Source organism: Cupressus sempervirens, chromosome 7 (assembly GCF_028749045.1).
Source record: "Cupressus sempervirens isolate cs-2001-9-10 chromosome 7, ASM2874904v1, whole genome shotgun sequence".
In the NCBI taxonomy this organism is placed as follows: Eukaryota; Viridiplantae; Streptophyta; class Pinopsida; order Cupressales; family Cupressaceae; genus Cupressus; species Cupressus sempervirens.
The window spans coordinates 174,230,423-174,254,513 of NC_143124.1; the positions used below are offsets into that span (position 1 = coordinate 174,230,423).

A 24,091-nucleotide genomic window follows, 5' to 3' on the forward strand; every position below is an offset into this window, starting at 1 on the left:
TCCTAATATGATATCCTTCACTTCATAGTCTTGAAGGATAACAAATTCTTCATCTGTACCTTTCGGAGGGTGAGCCACTTATGTAAATAAGTCTTGGTTCTGGGTAGTAGTAATGAATGCAAATGGCATTGCATCATGTAATGGAGAGTCAGGCTTGTTCAAAATCTCTACAATGTCACAAATATCATCCTTTGAAGCAAGGAATTGATGCTTGGCACTCCTCATTATATCTTTCCAAAACCATCTTGGGATATGTCTTTCTATAACCTTAGCTCTAGATGATGAAGGGATGTGTTCAACTACCTCCTTCCCTCTATCGCTCTTGCTTGGAGTCTCCTATTGTGAGGGTTCTTCTTCTGTAGTCTCAGTTTTTGTAGATCCTATAGTTTGATCCTCAACTTCTTGAGAGGGTTTTTGTATGCATTCTACTACTTGTGCCTCTTTTGATGGCTCATTAGTAACCCTTGGTTTAGGTTCTCCCTGTAATGACGATTCCTTCTGAACATATTCTTTTGAACTCGGCGGTGGAGGTGTCACTGAAACCTTATCTACCATCATAACCTGAGGTGAAGATGGGGGAGTTGGATGAGGACCTTGTGTCTCAGGTGGCATCTGCGTCCAGTCTTGCTGTTGAAGTTCACCTATAGGAGTGTCTCTAATCTTATCTCCAACCAATTCTGTACCCACTAGCATGCAATCAAAATCTGGGATGGAGAGAACATCATCACCTAGCTCCCTTTTCTCATTCACCCTATTGGAGTTTGAAAATGTTACCCATTTCCAATTACCCTGATGAGAATATGACACATCTAGGGGCAACTAACTCCCATTATCAACACATCCATTCAGACACCAGGCCAACTATAAGGCCGTACTCCTTCTTCTTCTTTAGGCTCTGCAAAACCTAGGCGGGTAGACCTGTAGATTCTTTATATGGTACCAGTTATCAAAGCATACACTGAATCTAATATGAAGCAGATAAAACCCTTATTTCTCCTGATAACTCATGAAATAACATCAATCTACAGTAGCTAAATGCAGATCTAGGAATCTCACAAACTGAGTGAGGGTTCAACTTTTATAGCTCTTCAACACGATAGGGGAAAAGCGTTTGATTAATGATGTTGATCTCAGCAAAACCTCAAATATGCAATAGTATAACAGGTGATCCTATAAATGATCAGTGCCTTATCTATTGGGCAATTCATACAAAAACCTAACACACATCCCTGAAAATCACTGACATATGCCATACATCAAGACTTCCTGATCTATCTATCCACTTTGTGAATTAAGCATCTGCATCCTTCTAAACCTCATACTCGACTTATCCCTTCATGAAATCTGCAATCCTATGATGAAGAATCAAGCATTTACATAACTCTTTGAGTCACAAGCAAAATAAATCAACGTATACAACCAATAGGTTGCAACTGAGTTTCATATTCTTTGTTTACAAAACACAAAAGATCACAAACAACATGAATAGGAGACAAGATATCAGAATGAAGATTGACTTGCTGCTGCCTTATCATTCATTTCCTTGAAACAAATTACAATAAGATGCATGAAAATCGAATTGCAAAACTACCTAACAGATCAGAACTATCTGTATTTTTATTTCTACAATGCTGTTCACATGAGAGTTCTGCTGAAGAAAATGGCGTCATAGTCATGGAAACATGTCAAAATACTGGAACCAATGGTCTCACAGTGCAAAAACTAGAATCCTTAATGGTATCACAGCAATGAACTTTTTCTTCCCAGAAACTGGAACCCCTAACAAATGAAAAAAGAAAGAAAGATATAGCAAGAAATGAATTCCCGGATCTGATATGCAATTTCCAGGTGTCCACTTGAAATCCAATCCTCTGTAACTGAAAAACCTCTTTCTTCTTTCATCCCTTCTGATCTGATTTTGTTTCATCATTAATCTGTAACAAACTTGCAAAATATCCTTGCCTAATGATGAAAATATTTTACTTGCCAAAAAATCTGATTGCCCCATGAAAAAGCCAGTGAAAATGAGTTTTTACTAAGTAAATCAGAACAAATTCGACCCTAATTGCATTTCCATTGACTTCTACTGATATCCAGGTCATTACCTTGACAAAAAACAAAACTGAACTTCCTGGTCTGAATATGGTTGCAATTCAAGTACCTGATAGAAAACCTCATGTAGCTCAAACTGACTGCTACCTATGCAAAAACTGACTCCAGAATTGGAAAATTCATCTTCTCTCGATTCCGGCGATATATAAAACTTCATATTTTGGTTACTGGACGCGCCTGAAATTTCCATTTGAAAATGTCCCCTCTGGCTATAAAATGCTTAGGTCTGCAACTCATATTTAAAATTTCAAAAAATTTAAAATACTCTAAAGTCCAAACTTTAGAATATATCCTTTATTTGATTTCAAAAGCCTGAACGTGACTTCAAAAAATGGGAAATAATAAAAATTATTATTTTTATTTGCCTTCATATTTCCCTCTCCTTCCATCCGGGTCAACCAGCTTCTGCCATGTGGCGCCCTTTGATTCACTCATGCTATGTCGCTATGGTAACTAGTGAGCAACTTTTGATAGCGACATAGCGCCTACCGTCAGATCTGTGCCACATGGCATGATCTGGTGCGATCTTGAGACCTGCTCACCGCATGACCTTCTATTCTCTGCCACGTGTCTAGATTTAATTGGCCTGTACTGCCACCTCAGCACGCTGACAGAGTCACCATGTCATCACCCAACCCAGGCCTACTGCCACGTGTTGCGAGGTCGCTATCTTGCTATGGTAACCGGTGAGCACTTTCGATTGGCGAGATAGCGACACCCGCTCAATCAAGACACGTGTCACCATCTCCTTCCTCGGTCTATTTCCTGCCACCTCATCACGTCGATTAGTTTGTTTAAAATATTGCTTTGTCATGCTGATGTCAGTCCACCTCATCCGGGTCAGGTCCCACTTTAATTGCTCACGGCCTCCACAAAAAGTGCTTTGTCTTTAGACACAATGCCTTTTGCATGCTATTGTATTTAAATATTAAAAGGTACCCTCCTGCGAGTGATGTGGGATTATTGCTTTTTGCATACTCTGCACTACGCGGCTTCCTTCTGCCCTTAATGTGGAATCTGTAGGTTCTTTGAAACATGGATGGCTTCCTTGTCTATCTCTTTCAACGTGAGTCTACTTCCAATCGCTTCACCTGTTTTCTTTTGATGCGTGAGAGCTTGTGTTAATATGCCTGCTGCTTTTAACTTTTTTGCTTGCATTTTATCTCTGTCTTTTCTTTGCGCAGGGTTGCTTCATTGGTGGCGTGAATCTTTATTTCAAGTCGATGCTCTGCCCTTATCTAAGTCACTTCTTCTATCTGCCTACATGGTCTAGATCTCTATGAACTTAGAATTTTATTTTCTTCTACGAACCAGAAATGAAATGCAGTCCCTTCTCAAACACATTTGCTAGATCTTGCTTCACTCAGGATCTCAAAACATCTTCGCAAGGGAATTATTTTTGTTTCAAATAGTGCAATCTGTACACATCTCTCATAGAAATTTTCCATGAACAATCTTGGATGTAAACTTCTTTGCATGTCCTGGTAAACCCATACTAGGAGGTTTTTGATGACTTAATTGTTTTCCCAGAGGGCGTGCTTGAAAATCTAAATGCAATCACCAGCTTGGCCCAATGGTGGCAGAAAAATAATTTATTTTTCCTATTCAGAGGAAAATTCCTTGGTGCCTTAAACTGCCAATATAGATTGCCCACACTTTGCATGGATCTCCAATGTCTATGGGTGTGCTATATTTTCCCACACAAAAAGCATGTACTAGTTTATCGATTTCAATCCAACTACATCTGGGCATCTTTTTGATTCCTTTATCTTTTATCAAATTTCTTAACAGAAAAACATAAATTGTGGCATCTATAGGGTTCTGCTCAAAAAGATGAGTTTCTGCAAATGGGATGATTCATTTCCTGCATGTATTGCTACCAGTGATAGTGAGAAATGGAGGGATGAACCTGTTGCATGGAGTTTGAACGAGAAGCAGAAGGAAGATTATAGATGGGTGAATAGTAAATATAGAAAGGAAAGCTATATGTCACTAATATGACCTTTGCTAGATAGTGCCTCACAATGTACCTGATTACTAGGTATATTAGCTAATGCAATCAGTCAGACCCCAGAGTGGGTCTGACTAAAAAAATTTTCGTTTCCAAACGACTAATATTCAAAACTAATCCATTGAACAATCTGATATTGATTAAACTTGAGTTCAAGCACTAATTGATCATCAAAACTCATTTTACCATTTATCTGCAAACTGTCACTTTTGTGCCGGGAGGTCTGTTTATTGCCTTTAAAAACTGATCCGAACAAATGACCAGGATTTGAAAACTGACATACTGAATCTTTTCTCCACACACTTTCAGCCTGTCAAATCCTATCTCATGACGAATTTGGATTCAAAAGATATTGACCCTCAAAGTCGCCTTCTCAGATTTATCTGCAAACAAACATGTTAGAAAACAACAAATTGGCTCTGGAAACGGCTTGGAAAACTAGGCAAATGAGCACATGAGAAAATGAAAACTGGGACACTCATTCTCTGTCATGAGGTGAGTATGACTATGCAATTTTGTCTCATGATGAATAACAGGGCGCAAATGGCGATTAGTCAAAGTGGGCTACTTAGAATTTTGCAAACTGGACATGCTGACAGAAAGCATTTTTGCGAATGGAAATGACTTGGAAAAGTGTGCAAATGGATTCGTCATGACTTGCAAACAGAAACACCTGGAGTATTTTTGGAGGACAACACAGGGGTATAATCCATTCGATCTCACCAATCACAGATCAGGAGTTATGACATCTCGAACAGGGCTACCAATCAATCTGTAAATACTGACACCAGTGAAAAGTTAGAAATTCCATTTGGAATCGCGTTTAAAAACCACTCAAACGAATTCATCAAGAGTTGAAACTTGAAACATAACAAGTCTCTGACATCTACAATATAATGCAATAGGAATTTCAACATTTTGGTCAACTGGTCAAAAGTTATAGCATGTCAAATAGGCCTACCCAGAAATATGCGCAAAGTGCAAAATCATGAAAACAGGAACTGACCAACTTTGAGGGATTCAAAACCTAATCAAATGGATTTGAAATGATTCAAAATCTAGAATATAGGTTCTTAGGTATGGACACTAGAAACTCTCAAAGTGGAAAGTCACAAAACCTTTTTTGGGTGCGAAATATTCAATGGCAAACACAGCCTCCTGTCGCTGTTTAACACTTCGGGTAAAATGCAGATTTGAAATGCACTCAAAACAAGACTTCGTAGAATGGTTCAAAATGATGATTTAACTTCATGGAACACTTAGACGCACTAAATGAAATTTGCTAGAAGCATAAAACACCTCATGGGGTTCAAAGGTACAGCTAGGTACATAGGCTTCACAAAGCATTTATAGGCCTCAAACTCATCGATAGTGCTCAAAATTTGGACTACAATTTTGAGCGCCAACACACCCATTGCTATACTTCATCTTTCGAAGAAGAGAGTTCTACCATTTTAGCTTAGGTGGGTGGTGGGGTATTTGTGACACTCTTCCTTCTTTCCAATTCTATAGCTTTGGCCAGCCGAATTCTCCTTTGTAGAGGTACTTGCTTGTCCTCTTCATTTGAATCTATTTCATCCTCATCTAATTCTTCCTTGGGAATGGTTTCAGGAATAGACAGATTAGGCACTAACCTTTTATGAACTCTTTGCCTGTTGTTCATTCTAACCTTGATCCTCTTTTGCTTCTGTGGAACCATAGGAGAAGCAGGGTCTTCATGCATCAGATGAATGGATGTCTTTGGAGTCTCTCCCTCTTCTTGTTGGCTTGAAAAAATAGGAGGCAATGGAAAAACAACTTGAATATGAGAAATTCCAGAGTCTTGGGGCTCTTGGGGAGTAGTTCCTAGTGCTACAAAGGGACCTATTCTCCAACATGTTCTGCCTGAATCCTTTGAGGAGAGGCTCTCTTCCTCTTTTCCTTCTTCTTCTCTGAAGGATTGTAGTATCTCACTGGACGATCAAGATGGTAGACTATTTCTGGCCTGATAGGAGACTAGAGTGCAAAGAGAGGAACTATGACTTTCTTCCCCTCTACCCTTTTTGGGCGAGCATGTGCATGGAATATCACTGTATCCAAAATTGGATCAAGTGGAAAGGGTTTCTTGATCCAACTCTTTGTCATTCTAATGACATGTCTCACTCGATGATTAATATCATCTCCTTCCTCTCTATCAATTTTTGCATTCAGGATGGGCCTCTCACTAACTTTATCTGTATTGAATAAGGGATCCAATAGCTCTTGCAAATCCTGTAGCCTTATCTCATCCGAGATGGTCAAATGGAGAGCCTTCTCCACCAAATACAGAGTCATTCTACAATAGTTCATGATATGAACATCATAGTCATTTGTGGCATTCATCCAATGATCTTCAATGGCGTCCTCATGGTAGAACTCTTTTCTTGCCAAGTTTTCCACTTTACCAACATTGTTGAAGAATGGCCGGGCAGAGTTATATTCTTCAAGAGGATAATTTTCCCATTCCCACTCGAAAGTTAGGATATCCTTCTTTCTCTTTACCTGGTATGCTCCTATTACAAAAGTCCAATCCCAACAAGGCCTTCTTTGTTTCTTGATCCTCTCATAAGTTGACTCAATCTGCTGAGAAATTTCCATTAGAACCAACTTGTCACTTGGGTATCTTGGGAGCTTCCTTGGATGGATGGATGCACCACCAACTCGAATGTATGTGAATGTTCGAAACTGGATGAAATATGCACCGAGAGCTGTGATCTGTGTCTTGGCCTCATCAGACAATCTATTCCCATAATCCCCTTCGATGAATCAAATGATGGCAAAGATGAAGGAATCATTCACAAATTTGTACTCCTTGCTCTGCAGTGAGAGCTTCTTCTTAACCAACTGAGGATAGACTATATATGGCCATGCATTAGGATCCTGCATACTGCCCTTCTTGTACAACCCAGGATAGTCGGTGGCTCTTGCCGCAAGTAAATATACCACATAAGAAATCATATAGAACTTCTTCTTGTCCTTTATTATCTGCAACTGGTCACACAAGTTCTCACTAAGTGTGGTGGCCCAATCCAGTGGCATCTTTGTGTGTCTGATGGTCTCAATGAAGTTGACCATGAATGGAGTGAGATGACCTACTGTAGGCAATCTCATAACTCTGCTTAGGAGAATGATTGAATATCCAATGTCATCCTTCATGTATCCTCGAGTCATATCCACTTTGGTGATTGTCTTCCCTCGAGGTGGTTTCTCAATGAAGTATGAGGAATATATGATGTCAATGGCCTCCTAGTAATGATCTTTATGCCACCTCTCAACTACTTCATATGAAAGCCTGATAAAATGATCGGCTCTAGGTAGATGAAAAACCCTCTCGATATTATTAGGTCTTAGATCCAAGACCACTTTCCCAGTGATGCTCTTTACCACTGTTTCATCAGGAACAAAATGTCGAGATAGGGTCATCATCAAATCAGCTGACTGCACGGTCTCAGGATGTGATGCTGCATTTACTAACTCGAAACAGATTAGGGTGGATCTCAAAGATGGTCTTTTGGTTGGGTTGTTATAAACTCTCAAGGACTCTCCCAAGTCCATGTCTCCAAGCTCTATGTCTTTGATCTCAGAGTATTCATTGTGCAACCGTGATTTTGGGGTTATGCCTTGGAACTTGTACACAACTAGTTTTGCTATTGAGCCAGATGTGGACGCCATCTGATTGTATTACTTGCAGGTCATAAACAATGATTAATTATTAAATATATATTAAAAAACGTAAAAAAGAAAAAAAAATGTCCTTCTAGAAAACTTATTTATTTATTATTTTTTTAAAATTAATTATTTTTTTCTTTTCCCTTAAAACTAATTTAAACAAAAATTAAATTAAATTTAAAAAAAGAAAAAAAAGGGGTGGATGCATGGTGGTGCGTGCGGCTAGGGTCTGTATGAGGGCAGTGTGCGCCTCATATGCACCCAAAAGAGGGGGGAGGCATGAGCGACGCTGCATTCCCAAAAGAGGTGCGGTGGCCGCACCACACATGCAGCACAATAGGGTGCGCGTTGTGCACCCAAATGGGGTGTAGCGACGGTGGCTGCACACAGCCCAAAGGGCACGCACAGCACGCCCAAAAGGGGCGCAACAGCGGTGGCGCGTAGCGTGGGCCTCATGCTACCTCCCGTGTGCGTGTTTGAAAGAAAAAAAAGGAGGTAGGGGGGGGGGGGGGGGGGGGCCTCCATACCTCTCCCTCCTTGCTCTTGCACACAAAAAATGAGCAAGTTAGGAATGGGAGAGAGGGTTTTATAACCCTCTCTCTTTTGCAAAGTGCGCTGCACCTCGATGCACACATGCAAGAGATTTGATGATGATTTTTTTTTTTTAGATTTTTGACTCTAAAATTCTAACTTATTTAACCAAATTTTCTACTATTGACTCCCGCACCATGAGTTCGGGAGTCGAAAAAAGGGACGGGGTCCCCATTCCTAGTAAGGAATGGGGCGTGTGTTGTGGAGACCACAATAGGTTTTAGATAGATTAATTTTTTAAAATTACTTAGTAATGTAAACTATAAATTACAATTATTTCACATTTTAATACATATGTAAAGTATTGAGTAAATTAAAATTTTAACTTATTTAAATTATTTCTATGATAGGAGATTTGTGCATAAGAGAAGTAGTCATGTTTAGAAAATTCTCTTCTAGATGTTTTCTATATACAAACCTTTCTTCATTTAATTTTCCTCTATTTAATTTATTTTTTGTCAAGTTAAAATCATGGAAAATTTAATTTTCTTCTTAATACATTTATATGGGTATTGTTAATGTGAAATGATTTCCTCCTAGTTATCTTGGTTAAGTTAAAAATTTAAAATAAATTGTAACATAAAATGTTATGACTTGTATTTTTTACCAAAAATAAATATTTTCCTAAAATTTTAAATTTTAAATGTTTTATCTAAGCGTTTTAGTAAACTTAATTGAAAATTCTAATACTAGAAAATAATAGAAAATATAAAAAAGTAAATCTAAATATTCATTCTTTGAATTATGAAACTTACTCGCATAACATAAGAGCTACAATGTAGCTTTATTGTGTCTTTGTTACAGAAAAGAAAGTTTTAATCAGTTTATTAAAATGTTGACTATATAAACTAATTTAAAATTACAATTATATTAGATGGAAAGAGTGGTACACATTCATATATAGCTATTATTGTTGGACCAAAACTATAGATGAATCATTTCTTTGCTCAGATAATAATTCCTAGTTGTCTCAAGTGTAATAGTAATATTTGGTAAAAACTAAATGTGTCCCCATCTATTTGTACATTGATTAGTCTTACATTATTAGCTTTCATGCATAGGTAAAATCACAAAGTTGTGTCACCTTTTTGTAAAGGAAAAGACTAAAAAAAGTATAACTATTCACCTTCAATGACATAAAACTATTATTATTATTTAGAATTTCAAAATGAGGTAAACTAATGAAATGTGTAGAAATGGATGAAGTTTTGCATTATAATTTTTAATAATTATTTTGAATAAGAATTGATATATTTTCATAATTTTTATAGTTAATATTTTAGTTGTTGAAAAATCCTGAAAATAAGGGGTCTAGTTCCCACCATAGAACCATAGGGAAATAAACTTATTTCCTTTTGATCTCAGACTATGTTATAGATAACATATATACCCAGAACAATGAAGAATAAAAATTTACTTTAGACCTATATTTTCTCTTTTATAATCTTTCAAATTTCAACTCACTTGAAATCAATAGTTTTCATCTCCCACCACATTTTTCAAAATAAATCTATTCTAACCAAAAGAAATATTTTACATTTTGGAAGAGGACTCTCTCCTCTAGAATGTCATATAATTTTTAATTTTTTTATAGGATTTAATATTTTTTTCTTTCTCAAAATTGACAACTTTTCAAGTGTTAAAATATGTGCTTGTAGAATTTTTTAATTAGAATATACTATATCTAATTAAAACATGATAAACTCTATATGAGAATATTCTTGACTTTGAGTTCTATAAAATGGTGTTTATATGTTATTCAAAAAATATCATAAAAAGTTTTAAGTGTTATTGAAATGTTAGTTTTCTGAAATAATTTTATTTTTCAAGTAATTGGATACAAACTAGTATAAAACATGCATTTAATAGCCATTCCAATTGGAAAAGTGTGAGACCATATATAACTTAGATAGAATGAATTTATCTAGATCATATGTTTGAATGAAATTGATTTTTAGATTGAAATATTAAAATTCAGTCGTTCTGATAAGTCAGCCTGAAAGGTGACACAACTTTGTACTTTTACCCACATAACATTTTTCTTATCTAATTTTTTAGTAGCTTGTGGTAGATTTAAACTTTTCAGAATGTGTGACCAAATTTTTATTCCAACTTCAAGTCCCCAATGGGATTTTCCAATTATGGGTGCAATTGAACCTACGAATTTGGAAAATGTGTTTGCAATTGAATATCCAAATGTTGAGAAATCTTTGTGCAATGTTTTTAGTGAGGAATTCTTGTAGAATAGGTCTAGATCAATATATTATGCAGACATTTTTTGAAGTTCCTCACCAATTGCATGGGCATTTTAGAAGATACAAAAATTGTGAAGCGTCTCACAAATGCATATGTGAAGCCTTACTTCAAGCCTCTTGAAGACTATGATCCATATATTGACACATATGTTATAGAAATGAGTTATGCTATTATAGGTGACTTATTCTTGCTAGAATTTGACAATTTGTGTGTATAATTCCATAAAAAATGTGATCAAGACTAAATTTAAAGCCATTGTAGATCATGCATTGGATGCTCACTGGTGCAACTTCTTAGAACAAGACATTATGAGAATCTCAGATGTGTGCAATGCAATCATATTCCTACAACTGCATATGTCTTCTCCTCTAATTAGATCTTATTGACAAAGCACTCGCTCGTTGACAATAACCAGTACTACTTAGTTGCATGGAATTGCACAAAGTTTGTCAACAGTGGGTGTCATGCATGTTTTTATCATTCTTATATGTATGTATTACATATGATATTTTGAGAAACAATTAATTATATATACCTTTGAGCATGTTGAAATAATGATTTACACCTTTGTTCAAATGACGCAAGCAAAGGATGAATAACTAGGGCCCAAGGCTCACCCAACTATCCAAACCACCCTATAAGAGTTAACACAACAGAAGCAAACACAAAGAATAGCTACCAAAGGAGGAACAAGAGAGAAATACTTTTACTGATTCATCAAAATATCTTCATACATGCCCAGCTGTAAGGCCTTCTAGGTTACGACCAATTACAAATACATTCACATTCAAAGATCCAACTACAAATTTGCACTTTCAGTTCTACTCTACAATTTGTTCCCCAAAAATATTCCTAACTCTAAGCTTAAACACTTTATATATACTTGCCAAAATGGCTTACAGATTATTCTAGAACATTACATAAGAGGAAGGCTGACCCAACAATGGTCTAGACATATCCCAAGAAAAGATCTTAACATAAATATCATGATCAAAATAAATCCTGCAAGTCAGCTCATAGAAATCATGTCCAAATGCTGACACTCGACACATGAAGAGTCACTTGGCATACACTGGGTAACTTAGCACATGAAGAGTTACTTGGCATACATTGGGTAACTTGACACATGAAGGAAAACTCGGTCAACACTAGATTTCTATAGTAACTCGACATCCATTAGAGCTACAGTAACTTAGCATCCATTAGAGCTATAGTAACTCGACATCCATTAGAGCTGTAGTAACTCAGCATCCATTAGAGCTACAGTAACTTGGCATCCATTAGAGCTATAGTAACTTGGCATCCATTAGAACTATAGTAACTTGACATCCACTAGAGCTACAGTAACTCGACATCTATTAGAGCTACAGTGACTTGGTATCAACATGTAGAATGAACAAAAATGAGCAGGATAACAAAGAAACCTAGGATGCTCCTGCATCAAACAACCAACGTAGAAAGAAATGATTCTCCTAAATCATTGAGATGTCACAACTTGAGCTGAATCCAACTCAAATTGAGAAATCCATGAAGCATCTTCAATAGGTTTTTTCTTCCACTTCACCAAATATTCATAGTAATCTTTTCCTCTTGTGCTCTTGCCAACTCTCTGATACAATATCTATTCAACTTCTTCAATCTGCTTCTTAGGATAATCATTTGATACAATAACTTCATCCTCTGACTCATGATACTTATACAAATCAAAAATATTGAATATAGGAGATATGTCCATGTCATCAGGTAACCCAACTTCATAAGCATTACCACTGTCAAACTTCTTCAAGATCTTACAAGGTCCAAAATTCTTCATCTTTCGCTTATTGTATGTTCTAACAGGAAATCTTCCTTTCTTTAAATGAACCATCGCCTCATCACCAACTTGAAAATCATGATGTCTTCTAGACTGATCAACATTCTCTTTATATTTTTTATTACTTTGTTCCAACCTCAACTTCACTTCCTTATACAAAGACTCCAGAAAATCAACAAATTCTTCTCTTATAGAGCCTTTCTTTTCTTCACCAAAAACATCTCTCAAATTTGATATACCTCTAGGATGCATTCTAGTAACAATCTCAAAAGGTGTCTTCCCTGTACTCCTATTCATAGAATTGTTATATGCAAATTCAGCTTGTGCCAATACCATCTTCCAATTACTTGGCTTATTCCCAACTAAACATCTTAGCAAATTACCCAAGATTCTATTCAAAACCTCTATCCATCCATCTGTTTGTGGATAGAATGTAGAACTGAACTTCAATTCAATACCCATCTTCTTCCACAAAGTCTTCCATAAATAACCAACAAACTTACTATCTCAGTCAGAAATAATGCTTCTTGGTAATCCATGCAATCTCACAATCTCTTTAAAGAAAAATTCAGCAACATGCTCAACATCTAATGTCTTCTTGCATGGTATAAAATGAGCCATCTTAGAAAATCTTTCCACTACAATAAATATGGAATCATACCCTTTCATTGTCTTAGACAATCCAAGAACAAAATCCATATTGATGTTAGTCCAAGGTTTCTCAGGAACTAGGTGTATGCAAACCAGTATTTTGACTCACTCCTTTTGCAACTTGACAAACTCCACAACTCTTTACAAATTTTTGAATATCCTTATACATTTGTGGCCAATAATTTTTTTCTTTTAGCAAACTCAATGTCTTATTAATTCCAAAATGTCTAGCTAATCCACCATTATATTTTTCCTTAATCAGATTCAACCTCATAGAAATTCTAGGAATATACAATTGAATATCTTTGAACAACATGCCTTCTTGAATGAAATACTCATCAAACTTACTTATGTGATCTATCATATTTGGTGCTCTGCACTCTCTCCATGCCTCAAAAAAATTAGGATCAACATCATACAACTCTTTCATTTCATCAAAACCAAGAACTTCAACCTTCATTTCAATTAACAAAGAACGTCTTCTACTCAATGCATTATCAACTTTGTTAGTAACTCCACTCTTATGCTTAATGACAAATGTAAAACTCTACAAATACTCAACCCACTTCATATGTCTTTGATTCAATTTATGTTTACTTTCCAAGTATTGTAAAGTTTTATGATCAGTATACAACACAAACTCCTTACGAATCAAATAATGTCTCCACTTCTTCAATGCTTGAATAATGGAATAAAATTCTTGATCATACACAAAATACTTCCTTTTAAGATCATTCAACTTTTCACTAAAGAAAGAAATAGGCTTACCTTCTTAACTTAATACAGCTTCTATTGCATTACCACTTGCATCACATTCAACATGAAAAAACTTTGTTAAAATTAGGAAAAGCCAATACATGTAATTCAACAACCTTTTGTTTGAAAGTCTCAAAACTCTTATAAGCTCCATGTGTCCACTTGAATTCCTTTTTATCTCCCCTCATTGTTTTAGTCATAGCATTACAAACAACACTAGAATTCTTTATAAACTTTCTGTAAAAACTAGCCAAACCATGAAATGATATTACCTCACCCACATTCTTAGGTGTATACCACTCCAAAATTGCTTTAACCTTCTTAGGATCCATCTTTAGTCCATCAGCTAAAATAAAAAATCCCAAGTACACAATCTCCTCTTGCATAAAAGAATACTTTTTCAGATTAATCAACAACTTTTCCTCTTTCAACCTTCGTAATACTTGTCTAATATGCTCAAGATGTTCTTCCTTAGTCTTACTGAATATCAGAATATCATCCAAATAAACAATCACAAACTTACCTAAAAATATTTATAGAACTTCATTCATCAACCTCATGAAAGTACTAGGTGCATTAGTCAAACCAAAAGGCATAACCAACCATTCATACAAACCATCTTTTGTCTTGAAAGTAGTCTTCCATTCATCACCTTCTCTAATTCGGATATGATGATAACCACTCTTCAAATCAATTTTGGTAAAATAATTTGCTCCACTCAAACAATCCATTATGTCATCAATCCTCGGCATAGGAAATCTATATTTCACTGTTATTTTCTTGATAGCTCTAGAATCAATACACATTCTCCATTCTCTATTTTTCTTAGGTGCAAATATAGTAGGTAAAACACATGGACTCAAGCTTTCTTTGATCAAGCCTTTCTGCAATAATTCATGCACTTGTCTATTAAGTTCTTCATTCTCTGTAGGTATCAATCTATATGGTGCTTTGTTTGGAAAACTAGCTCTAGGAATTAGATCCATACAATGACTTATACTTCTTACTAGAGGTAAACCATTAGGATTATCATCAACAATAATGTCTTTATACTCATTCAACAATTCTTTAATATCTACTGGTATTTGATTATCACTGTCTATTGTAGTTGGTCATTACTAGCTTCTGCTACTTGGTTATTACTACCAACACTTAGTCCTCTAGGAACTATGGAAAAATAGACTTGATTCTTCTTCACTTTTCAAATTTTTTCCCATTAGCCATGCAAACTTTTATTTTAGTGTAACTAACCTCATCTAGACTTTCAATCAAAGGCCGCAATGTTTGTTTCTTCTCATTTACCCAAAGAGTATATTGATTCAATCTTCCATCATGTACAAAATATCTATCATATTGCAATGGTCTACCCAACAAAATATGGCAACAATCCATGGGCATAATATCACACAAAACTTCATCAAAGTAATGTCCAATTTTGAACTTCACAAGGCATTGTTCACTTACCAATATCTTATGCTCATCTTTGATCCATGAAACATGATAGGGTTTGGGATGTTTCAGCCTCTGCAATTGCAACTTGGTAACTAGCTCTTCTAATGCTATATTTGTAGAACTTCCACTATTAATGATCCCTTTGTAGCATTTTCCAGCCATCTTACATCTTGTCTTGAAAAGACTTCTCCTTAAAACAGGTTTCTCATCACTTCCCTTATTACATAAGATTCTTCTCACCATCAGATTTTCTCCAGCCTCAGGTCCACTTGGTGAACTCTCATCATCTCCTTGAAGCACAACATTTCTGTTACCTTGCCTACTTTTAGAGGATATACATTCAAAAGATCTATGTCCCTCTTTACCACATCTGAAACAATTACCATGAAATCCACGTCTAGAATATGAATTACCTCTTCCTTAGTAAGAATTAGTGCTTCCTCAATAAGAATTACCATTTTTCCATTCTGTCTTGCCTTTTTCATCATTCTTCCATTCATATTTTCCTTTATCTTGCACAAAAATTTTAGATCTGCCACCTTCACCATAAGATCTACCTCTACCTCTCTAGAATCTACCACCTCTATCTCTTTGTCTTTGTTCATGCTTCTTTGTCAAGATATCCTCAACTTTCAAGGCATATTGATATGCTTCTTCTACACTTTCCAACTTCACAAAACTTATTTAATCTTGTATTCCAAATCTCAATCCATTAATGTACCTTACAATTTTCTTAACATCATCATCCACATGTCTAGATCTGATGTCCAATCTATAGAATTTCTCAGTATATTCTTTCACAGTCATGTCCTTTTGTTTCAAATTTTGCATCTTTCTCAATAAGATAACTTGATAATCAGTAGGGAAGAATTTGTTCTTTACCTTGTTCACCATCTTTATCCAAGTTCTAATCTTCTCCTTTCCCCCCCTTTGTCTATCAATTTGCAAGTGCTCACACCATAGTGATGCATGACCTTTTAACCTAGTGACTACAATCTTCACCTTTCTATTATCAGGAGTGCTTTCATACTCAAAGAACTTCTCCATATCAGAGATCCAATCCAACATAGCATTGGTAACCAATTTTCCATCATAAGGAAAAAATTCTATAGAAGGCTTTGAATTTTTCCTAGACAACACTTGCAACAATCTTTCCTCATCTTAATCTTCTTCAAGTTTTGGATTATGATTTGGTGTTGCTGCTTCATCATCACTTACATAATCAAGATGTGATCCTCTCCTCTAGGTTGTCTCCACAACATCTAATCAGGCTACAGTTTGTCTCAACTGATCCAATATTACATCATTGACATTTCTTCTATCACGAACCATCTTTACAAATTAGGTTCCTGCAATATCGTAACTCTCTGCAAGTTATAGGTCAAAACCCTAGATATGCCACCCTACAACCAAATCCAAATCAGGGTTCTAAACGATCCAATCTCCACAAGGATGAACCTCAAGCTCTGATACCAATTGACGTAGGAAAATGATGAATGACTAGGGTCCAAGGCTCACCCAACTATCTAAACCACCCTGCAAGAGTTCACACAATAGAAGCAAACACAAAGAATAGCTAGTAAAGGAGGAAGAAGAGATAAATACTTTTATTAATTCATCAAAATATCTTCATACATGCCCAGCTATAAGGCCCTCTGGGTTACGACCAATTACAAATACATTCACATTCAAAGATCTAACTACACATTCACACTTATAGTTCTACTCTATAATCTGCTCCCCAAAAACTTTCTTAACTTTAAGCCTAAACACTCTATATATACTTACTAAAATGGCTTACAGATTATTCTACAACATTACATAAGAGGAGGGCTGACCCAACAATAGTTTGGACACATCCCAAGAAAAGATCTTAACATAAATATTGTGATCAAAATAAATCTTGCAAGTTAGCTCATAGAAATCACATCCAAATGCTGCAATTCAGCATACACTAGGTAAATTGGCACATGAAGAGTCACTTGACACACACTAGGTAACTCAGCACATAAAGGAACACTCGGTCAACACTAGATTTCTATAGTAACTTGATATCCATTAGAGTTATAGTAATTTGACATCCATTAGAGCTAATTAACTCGGCATCCACTAGAGCTACAGTAACTCGACATCCATTAGAGCTACAATAACTTGGCATCCATTAGAGCTACAATAACTCAAAATCCACTAGAGCTACAGTAACTTAGCATCAATATGCAGAATGAACAAAAATGAGCAGGATAACAAGGCAACTCGGGATGCTCCTGCATCATCGAAGCTCATAATATATAGTAAAGTCCTTTTCTATAATGGATTTTTCCATGATGCTAAATGGTGCAAATATCAAAGTAAGAGTCCAAAAAATTGAAATTAAATATATTCTCCACATATAGAATTTTAATTCACTAAGAATAGTATAGGCAACTACTTCTACATTTTGAAAAATACAATCAGACAAATTAATTGGTCCATGTCTATTGTGTTTTTAATTTTCTATACTGAATTCGTAATATAGGCATGTCTCTTCCATGTACCAATTTTTAATTAAATATTTTTAAAATGAAATAACTTTGAATAGTACTTTGAAAAAAATGCACATCAATCCAATATGAATAATTTCTTATTTCTTTTACCAAATGTGCCAAGCTTGTCAATGGTTGTTGCATATCTTCAAGTGTGAAGAACATTTGAATATATAGATCAAAAGGATCCAATATGCTTCTATCTAAAATGGTCACTTTTGAACTCTTAGTTAACTATTTACTTTCACTCACTCAATATTATTAATGGAAACCCCTATTTGTAAAATTGCAATGTTTACCTTTAATTGTAATGCAAAACTAATTGGTGGAATAGCTATTACTTTTATAAAATAATGGAGAGAATGCCATGTAAAATCAAGATAGTTTGATAGCAATTTTTCAACCACAATACTTAGAAATCTATTATTTGAAAGAGAATAATATAGTGGAGTGATTATCCTTGTTATAATTTCTAGAGCATACAATAATTGTGATACGATATTACATGCGAACATTTTCCCTCAACTATAAGGCAAAGAAAATGGTCTGGAGGAACTTTGAGACTCATACTGTGAAAATGGGCATTGCGAGAGAAACTATTTGGAGCCCAAGGTATTAGAGGGAAATTATGGTAGAATTCATTTGGAGGAACTTATTGATTTGGCCATGTTGATTCACAGTGACAATGCTAGGGAGGTGTGGATGAATCTCCTCAACTATGCTTGGAATAGCATGGTGAACAAATTCCAGTCTATCAAGTGGATTTTCCATGAAATGGAGTAGATAAAAAATAGGTTATAGGATCTAGAAAGTAAGGAAGGGAAAGACAAGATTGACAAAATTATCAATATGGATTCCAAGGTGACTAAGATGGAAAAAGGAATGGATAGGATGGAGAGCTCTCTTCACAAAACTTCTAACTAGAGCCTCAATATTATCAAAGGCTTAAATGATAATATCAAACAACTACATACTATGATGGAGATTAGCATAGGGGTGAAAGAAGACATGGAAAATGAGGATAAAAAGGGAACTAAAGAGGATGTCAACACCCTAGTTAAGAGCCCAAGAAATAAAATGAGATTGAACAAGAGGAAGAGGGACAAAGAGGACTCTCTAGATGATATATAGTTAACGAGTGATGTGGAAGAGACAATGGAAAAGCTAGAGCTCAAGGCAATAGAATTGGTCAAAGACATGGTGCCCTGATTAGTTCTCCTAGCTTTTTTGTTTTTCCTTTGGTTTTTTGGTTTGCTAGGATTGTCTGCTCCTTAAGAGCTTGTGTTTTCTTTTGACTAGTTCTAGTGGCTTTCTATGGCCCTATGTTTCTTGTTGATTTTCTTCATGTTCTAGGCTTATAGTCAGTTTTATTTTGTTTACTGTCGAGTTTCAAGCACCTATTAAAACTTGTTTTAATTAATAAAAAACATTTTCCCTTGACTAATTGTTTTAATCATATCTAGGAAAAATTTTAATCTTACCCTCATTAAAAACCTATTGTTATTTCTGCCTAGGGAATTCTTATATGAATAATTGTCAATAGTCATAATGGCCTCTTCTATTATTGACATTTTTTATGAGCATTGAATGGAGGAGCACTCAACATGGTGCCACTCATACAATGCCAAAGTATTGAGCTATTATTGCATACTCAGGTAGGGGAAGAATTGCAAAATAAACTTGTTCTTTGCATTCCATGCACACTATTTACATGGAAATATTCCAAACTCTACCAAATTGTTTCAAAATAGTATAACTATAAGGCATCTAATGCAGAGTTATGTAAAATGTAGTAAGGAGATTACATATTAATGACTTTGTCAAAACTATGTAAATCCCATCTATATGATTTATAATTATAGCCTTTTCAACTTACCCAAATCTTTGATGTGTATAATGTTCATACTGAACACTTGTCTTGCCCACCCTTCTTACCATATATCAGTTTTATATATTTTGTAATAGTCACTTATAAAGGCTTGAGGAGTAATGCATATGTGTATAGTGCTACTATTGTAGAAGCATATTGGTAGTATAGTGAAGAAATGCTACTTCACTAAAACTGACATAGAAATGCATATCTCTTATTGTACACTAGTTCTTTCAAATAACCACATTTCCCATCACATTTTTCACCTTTGGAAGCAGATGTAACGTGCACATGCTTTCTAATGGTTGCTTCTAAATTTTAAGGTTCAATGCACATGTCTTTGCAATTCATGTTATGCAAAAGTTGCTACAACAGTGATTTACGTTGAAAGTATATCTAAAGCAACTTTGGTTGTCCACGAAGTTCACTGGGGATCCCATTCTAAAAACCTAACAAATGGTACTCCAATCTCAATTCATATGCCTTTGAAATCTGTAACTAGTATAATATTCAAGGATCATGGTTAAATAATTCTATTACTATGGTCAAATAGACAAAGTGACAAAAATGTTGTAACATATGGTTCACATATTCTTGTTACAGGGTGGATCTATTATAAAGACTTAACCATGGCATACAAAGGTCACCATTGCATATATAAAGAGTTCCATAAATGAGAATATTTGTAGTGGTCTGGGAGAGAATGATGCCTTTACCTGAAAAATTCATGCTCGTAAAGGTATCAATTTTTTTGGTGTTCTTTTTAACTATCAAAGAAACACCTCTCTTCATTATTCTATTGGCATTAAAGGTAATAATATTCTATGTGACCCTATACTTAATTGAGAAATAGTAGTGTGTAATCTCAAACAGAATAAGGTAGAAAGAGGTATAGAATTTGAGCCTCATAATTTCTACCAGTGATGTTATAAACAATGGGTAAAGTAATTTAACTATCAACATCAAGATAATGTTAGAGTTCATGTAAATTATTGATTGTAGTCATAATAAGACTTTCTTTAGTGGTTGAATATGTTATAATTCTCACTAACAATATACAAGAGCCATGAACAATGAACAAGGTGTCCTAGTGTGATACTTAGCCTTAGTGTTGGTACACAAAACATTCTTTAGATTCCTCTTATTCCTTGTGAAATGTTACAATATAATATAAATTCAAAGTAAAGCCAAAATAACCACAACATTGAATTTGTTTTACGTTCTTCTTCATAGATTTTTCATACAAAGTTTTTAATCTACTAACTCTGTTTTCTTTCATGTAATCCATTTCTCTTGTCTATCTACATTGTTCACTCCTTCTACATAGGCAACTATAACCATGGCTAGTTTCACACCAACAATAGTTGTTGATTTGGAGAATGAAGACATGTCCAATTGTTAATAAATAAAATTGCTCTCCACCAAATGTGGGAAATATTCCAAGCATAGGAGGTACAAAGGTGCCAGGAAACATCCTTGGGGTCGCTACCTTGCAGTGATAAGGGACCTAGAAACTAAACATCGCCAATGGATCAAAACATTTGAAACTCTAGAGGAGGCTACAAATGCATACAACAAAGCAACATTTTCCATGAAAGGAATAATAGATTGCATCAACTGTTATGCTGAATTAGTGGATGAAAACAATGGCCTAGTACTCAATAGTAAGACATTAATTACAAAAAAGCCTCTTTGTCATACCCTCATGGATGAAGAGAGCATGAAAAGCACTGACTATTCAACATTGGCTAATATTCCAGGTGGCTTGCTATTAGAAACAAAATCCCTTTATAAAATCCCATTTGATAATACAATGGTTCCCAATGTACAATGTATAATGATAGATCTACAAGTGGGAATTGCTCTATAACCCAAGCCAGTAAACATTCTTGAATCTTCCATAATTCTCCCCAACCAATATAGAACTACCCTTGTCCCACCACTTACACTTGAAACATTAGGCTTACTAGAAAACATAGTTATGCAATACACAATGCAAATGATACCAAAGAACCTCTATATGATTTCTATAATTCTTCAAATATTCATTCAAGCTTTGAATGAAAACCAACCTTGCATACAATTTTAATGGTGGACATTCAAATTTGTTGCAAAGGGTAGTGGGAATATTGAAAGCTGAAGACTTCCAATATATAGAAATACAAGGACAGTGTGGTATTTTCTTTTACCATTTTAACTGCCTTATGTAATGAGAGTAAATAGAGAACTAAGGATAGTATACTAAAGCAATTACACTTATGTGCATAAGTCATACCTGTGAATAAAAATTTCAATTTCAAGAATATCTAATTATAGTTCTTGAAATTTTACTGTAGGGAATGAGATCATCAAGAAGTCTAGTGAAAAAGCCAGCCCCTGTTCAACACCGATTAGTCTGCCAATACAATCAGATCCAACTAATTGTGATATTAGTTTGTGCAATACAGATGAAATAGTCAACTACATACTCAATTGTTTGAATTCAATGGAAACAAATGTAGGGTGCTTAACATATGGAAATCTCCACCCAACAAATAGTGTTGATAAGATACAACTTTCACTTCATGAGAAGATAATTTTGGAACTTGGTACTTTAAATTGCAAGTTGTCTAATTATTGAGGATACTATAATTATTATTGAGAAAACACTCTTAAAAGATGTACATGCATGTATGCTTCCATTCTGAAACGTTTGTGAACATACAAAGATATGTACACATACCTAGTAATCTTCAAGCATTGTACTAAGCATTGTACATTGAGTTCCTCTACTACTATAGCAATGCTTGTAGACATTTACATATATCTTATATGTATTATGAAGAGTTTACTAATTATGAAATATTGTAAATCATATCTCCTTTTTAGAATCTACTTACAATTTAGGTTTGAAAATGCACAAATTGAATTATACTATCTAAGTTTTAGAGTAGTACTAATTCAAACATGTGCAGCACACAAATGGAATATATTTTTCAGCAACTCAAATTGTGATAATTATATCAAGAATTAATTACTTAATTCTTTCTTTTGAGTCAAACTTATTGACTATGTTTAATGAGTAGTGGTTCACAAGAAATCATCTCTCTCATGAGAATGAATGGAGCACTTGACACATATTAATGTAGGTGATTGGAGTTTCTTCCATCTTAAATTCACACAATTTCATTTGTCAAACTTTCAACAAGTGTTGTGCCATATGAAACATTCATTAGAAAGTCCATTAAGCTCAGCAATTGATAAGTAGGATATATTTTTACAATAAGTCAAACTGTGATATTGCTATCAAGATTTGACTGTGTAGTTTTTCTTAGTCAAATTTTTGGACTCAAAAGTAAAACTACAAGATTTAATCTCAATAGTAATATCAAAAATAAAATTCTTTTATTCAAGAATATATAGTATAATAGTTAAATTAGTCATTGTGATTCAATTAACAAAGATTCAACTTAATTGTTGAATATTGGTAGAATTCTTATCTAATTGGTTCATAACATTCATCAAAAGCAATTCGCTAACTTTTAAAGTACTTTAACAGCCAAAAGTAGACTTGAACACTTGTACCTAGTGGTGTGCCATTATATCGCTATAGAAAGAGAAACAAAAAAAACTGTATGAGATTAAAGATTTCTTACAGTTCTGAAACATTTCTCAAATTCCTCATGTTGGAAGGAATTGAACCGTTTAGATAATTCCTATCAAGCCTCCTACAAATGGAAGGAAATGACCAGCTTAATGTTATAGATCCTCTATTCATGTTAGACAAATGTATAGGACAATAAGTTGATAGTTTTTGTATATTCACAACACTTTCACTGATTCCACCAGTTCCAAAGTAGAGGGTTTTTCTCTTGTAAAAGAATTTCCATCTAACTGTCTTCCCACAAAACCAACAACAAACATTTATACAATTACAATAAATTAGATTTTTAATATCCCTGATGACAAGAATGTAAAACTCTTGATTTTAATTTACTCACAAGTGGACTAGCTTCATCGTAGAATGAAAAAGGCTTGGATAAATTATGCCCGTTAACTTGTTCCTATTAAAGTGACTTCATACACAAGAAAGAAGAAAAAAAGAGAGTTCAAGTTACAATCATATTAGTTTTTGTTCTTAGTAAAAACTTCTCTTTAGTGGCTTAAAACGATGCTGTAAGGAAAAAGCATATACAAGTGTCTTGCATCATGTAGTTTGTCTAGTCCATTCACATTTACATTTGAGACTGGAAGATAGCCACTAAGATGATTATCAGCAAGATCCAGCCAGTGGAGTTGTGATAAATTACCCAGGGAAGGAGGAATAGGGTCACTAAAAACATTTGAATTTCAACGCTCTAAATTCAATACCACACTAACATTAGTCGATA

At 34.8% G+C, this 24,091-nt stretch overlaps 1 protein-coding gene across 4 annotated transcripts in view; it reads right to left on the reverse strand.

The window, feature by feature from the left end:
• LOC149546075 (leucine-rich repeat receptor protein kinase HPCA1-like) overlaps positions 1 to 24,091 on the reverse strand; it is a 119,105-nt gene that overhangs the window by 93,646 nt on the left and 1,368 nt on the right. For 2 of the 4 annotated variants that reach the window (XM_089794536.1, XM_089794534.1), the window contains exons 2-3: positions 23,896 to 24,058; positions 23,702 to 23,776 (exon numbers count right to left, since the gene is read on the reverse strand). In XM_089794536.1, the coding sequence (XP_089650662.1) occupies positions 23,702 to 23,718 (17 nt within the window). In that variant the 5' untranslated portion in view covers positions 23,719 to 23,776; positions 23,896 to 24,058. Of the gene's footprint in view, positions 1 to 23,356; positions 23,423 to 23,701; positions 23,777 to 23,895; positions 24,059 to 24,091 lie in introns of those variants that run through there. The other 2 variants (XM_089794537.1, XM_089794535.1) reach the window with 1 other exon arrangement.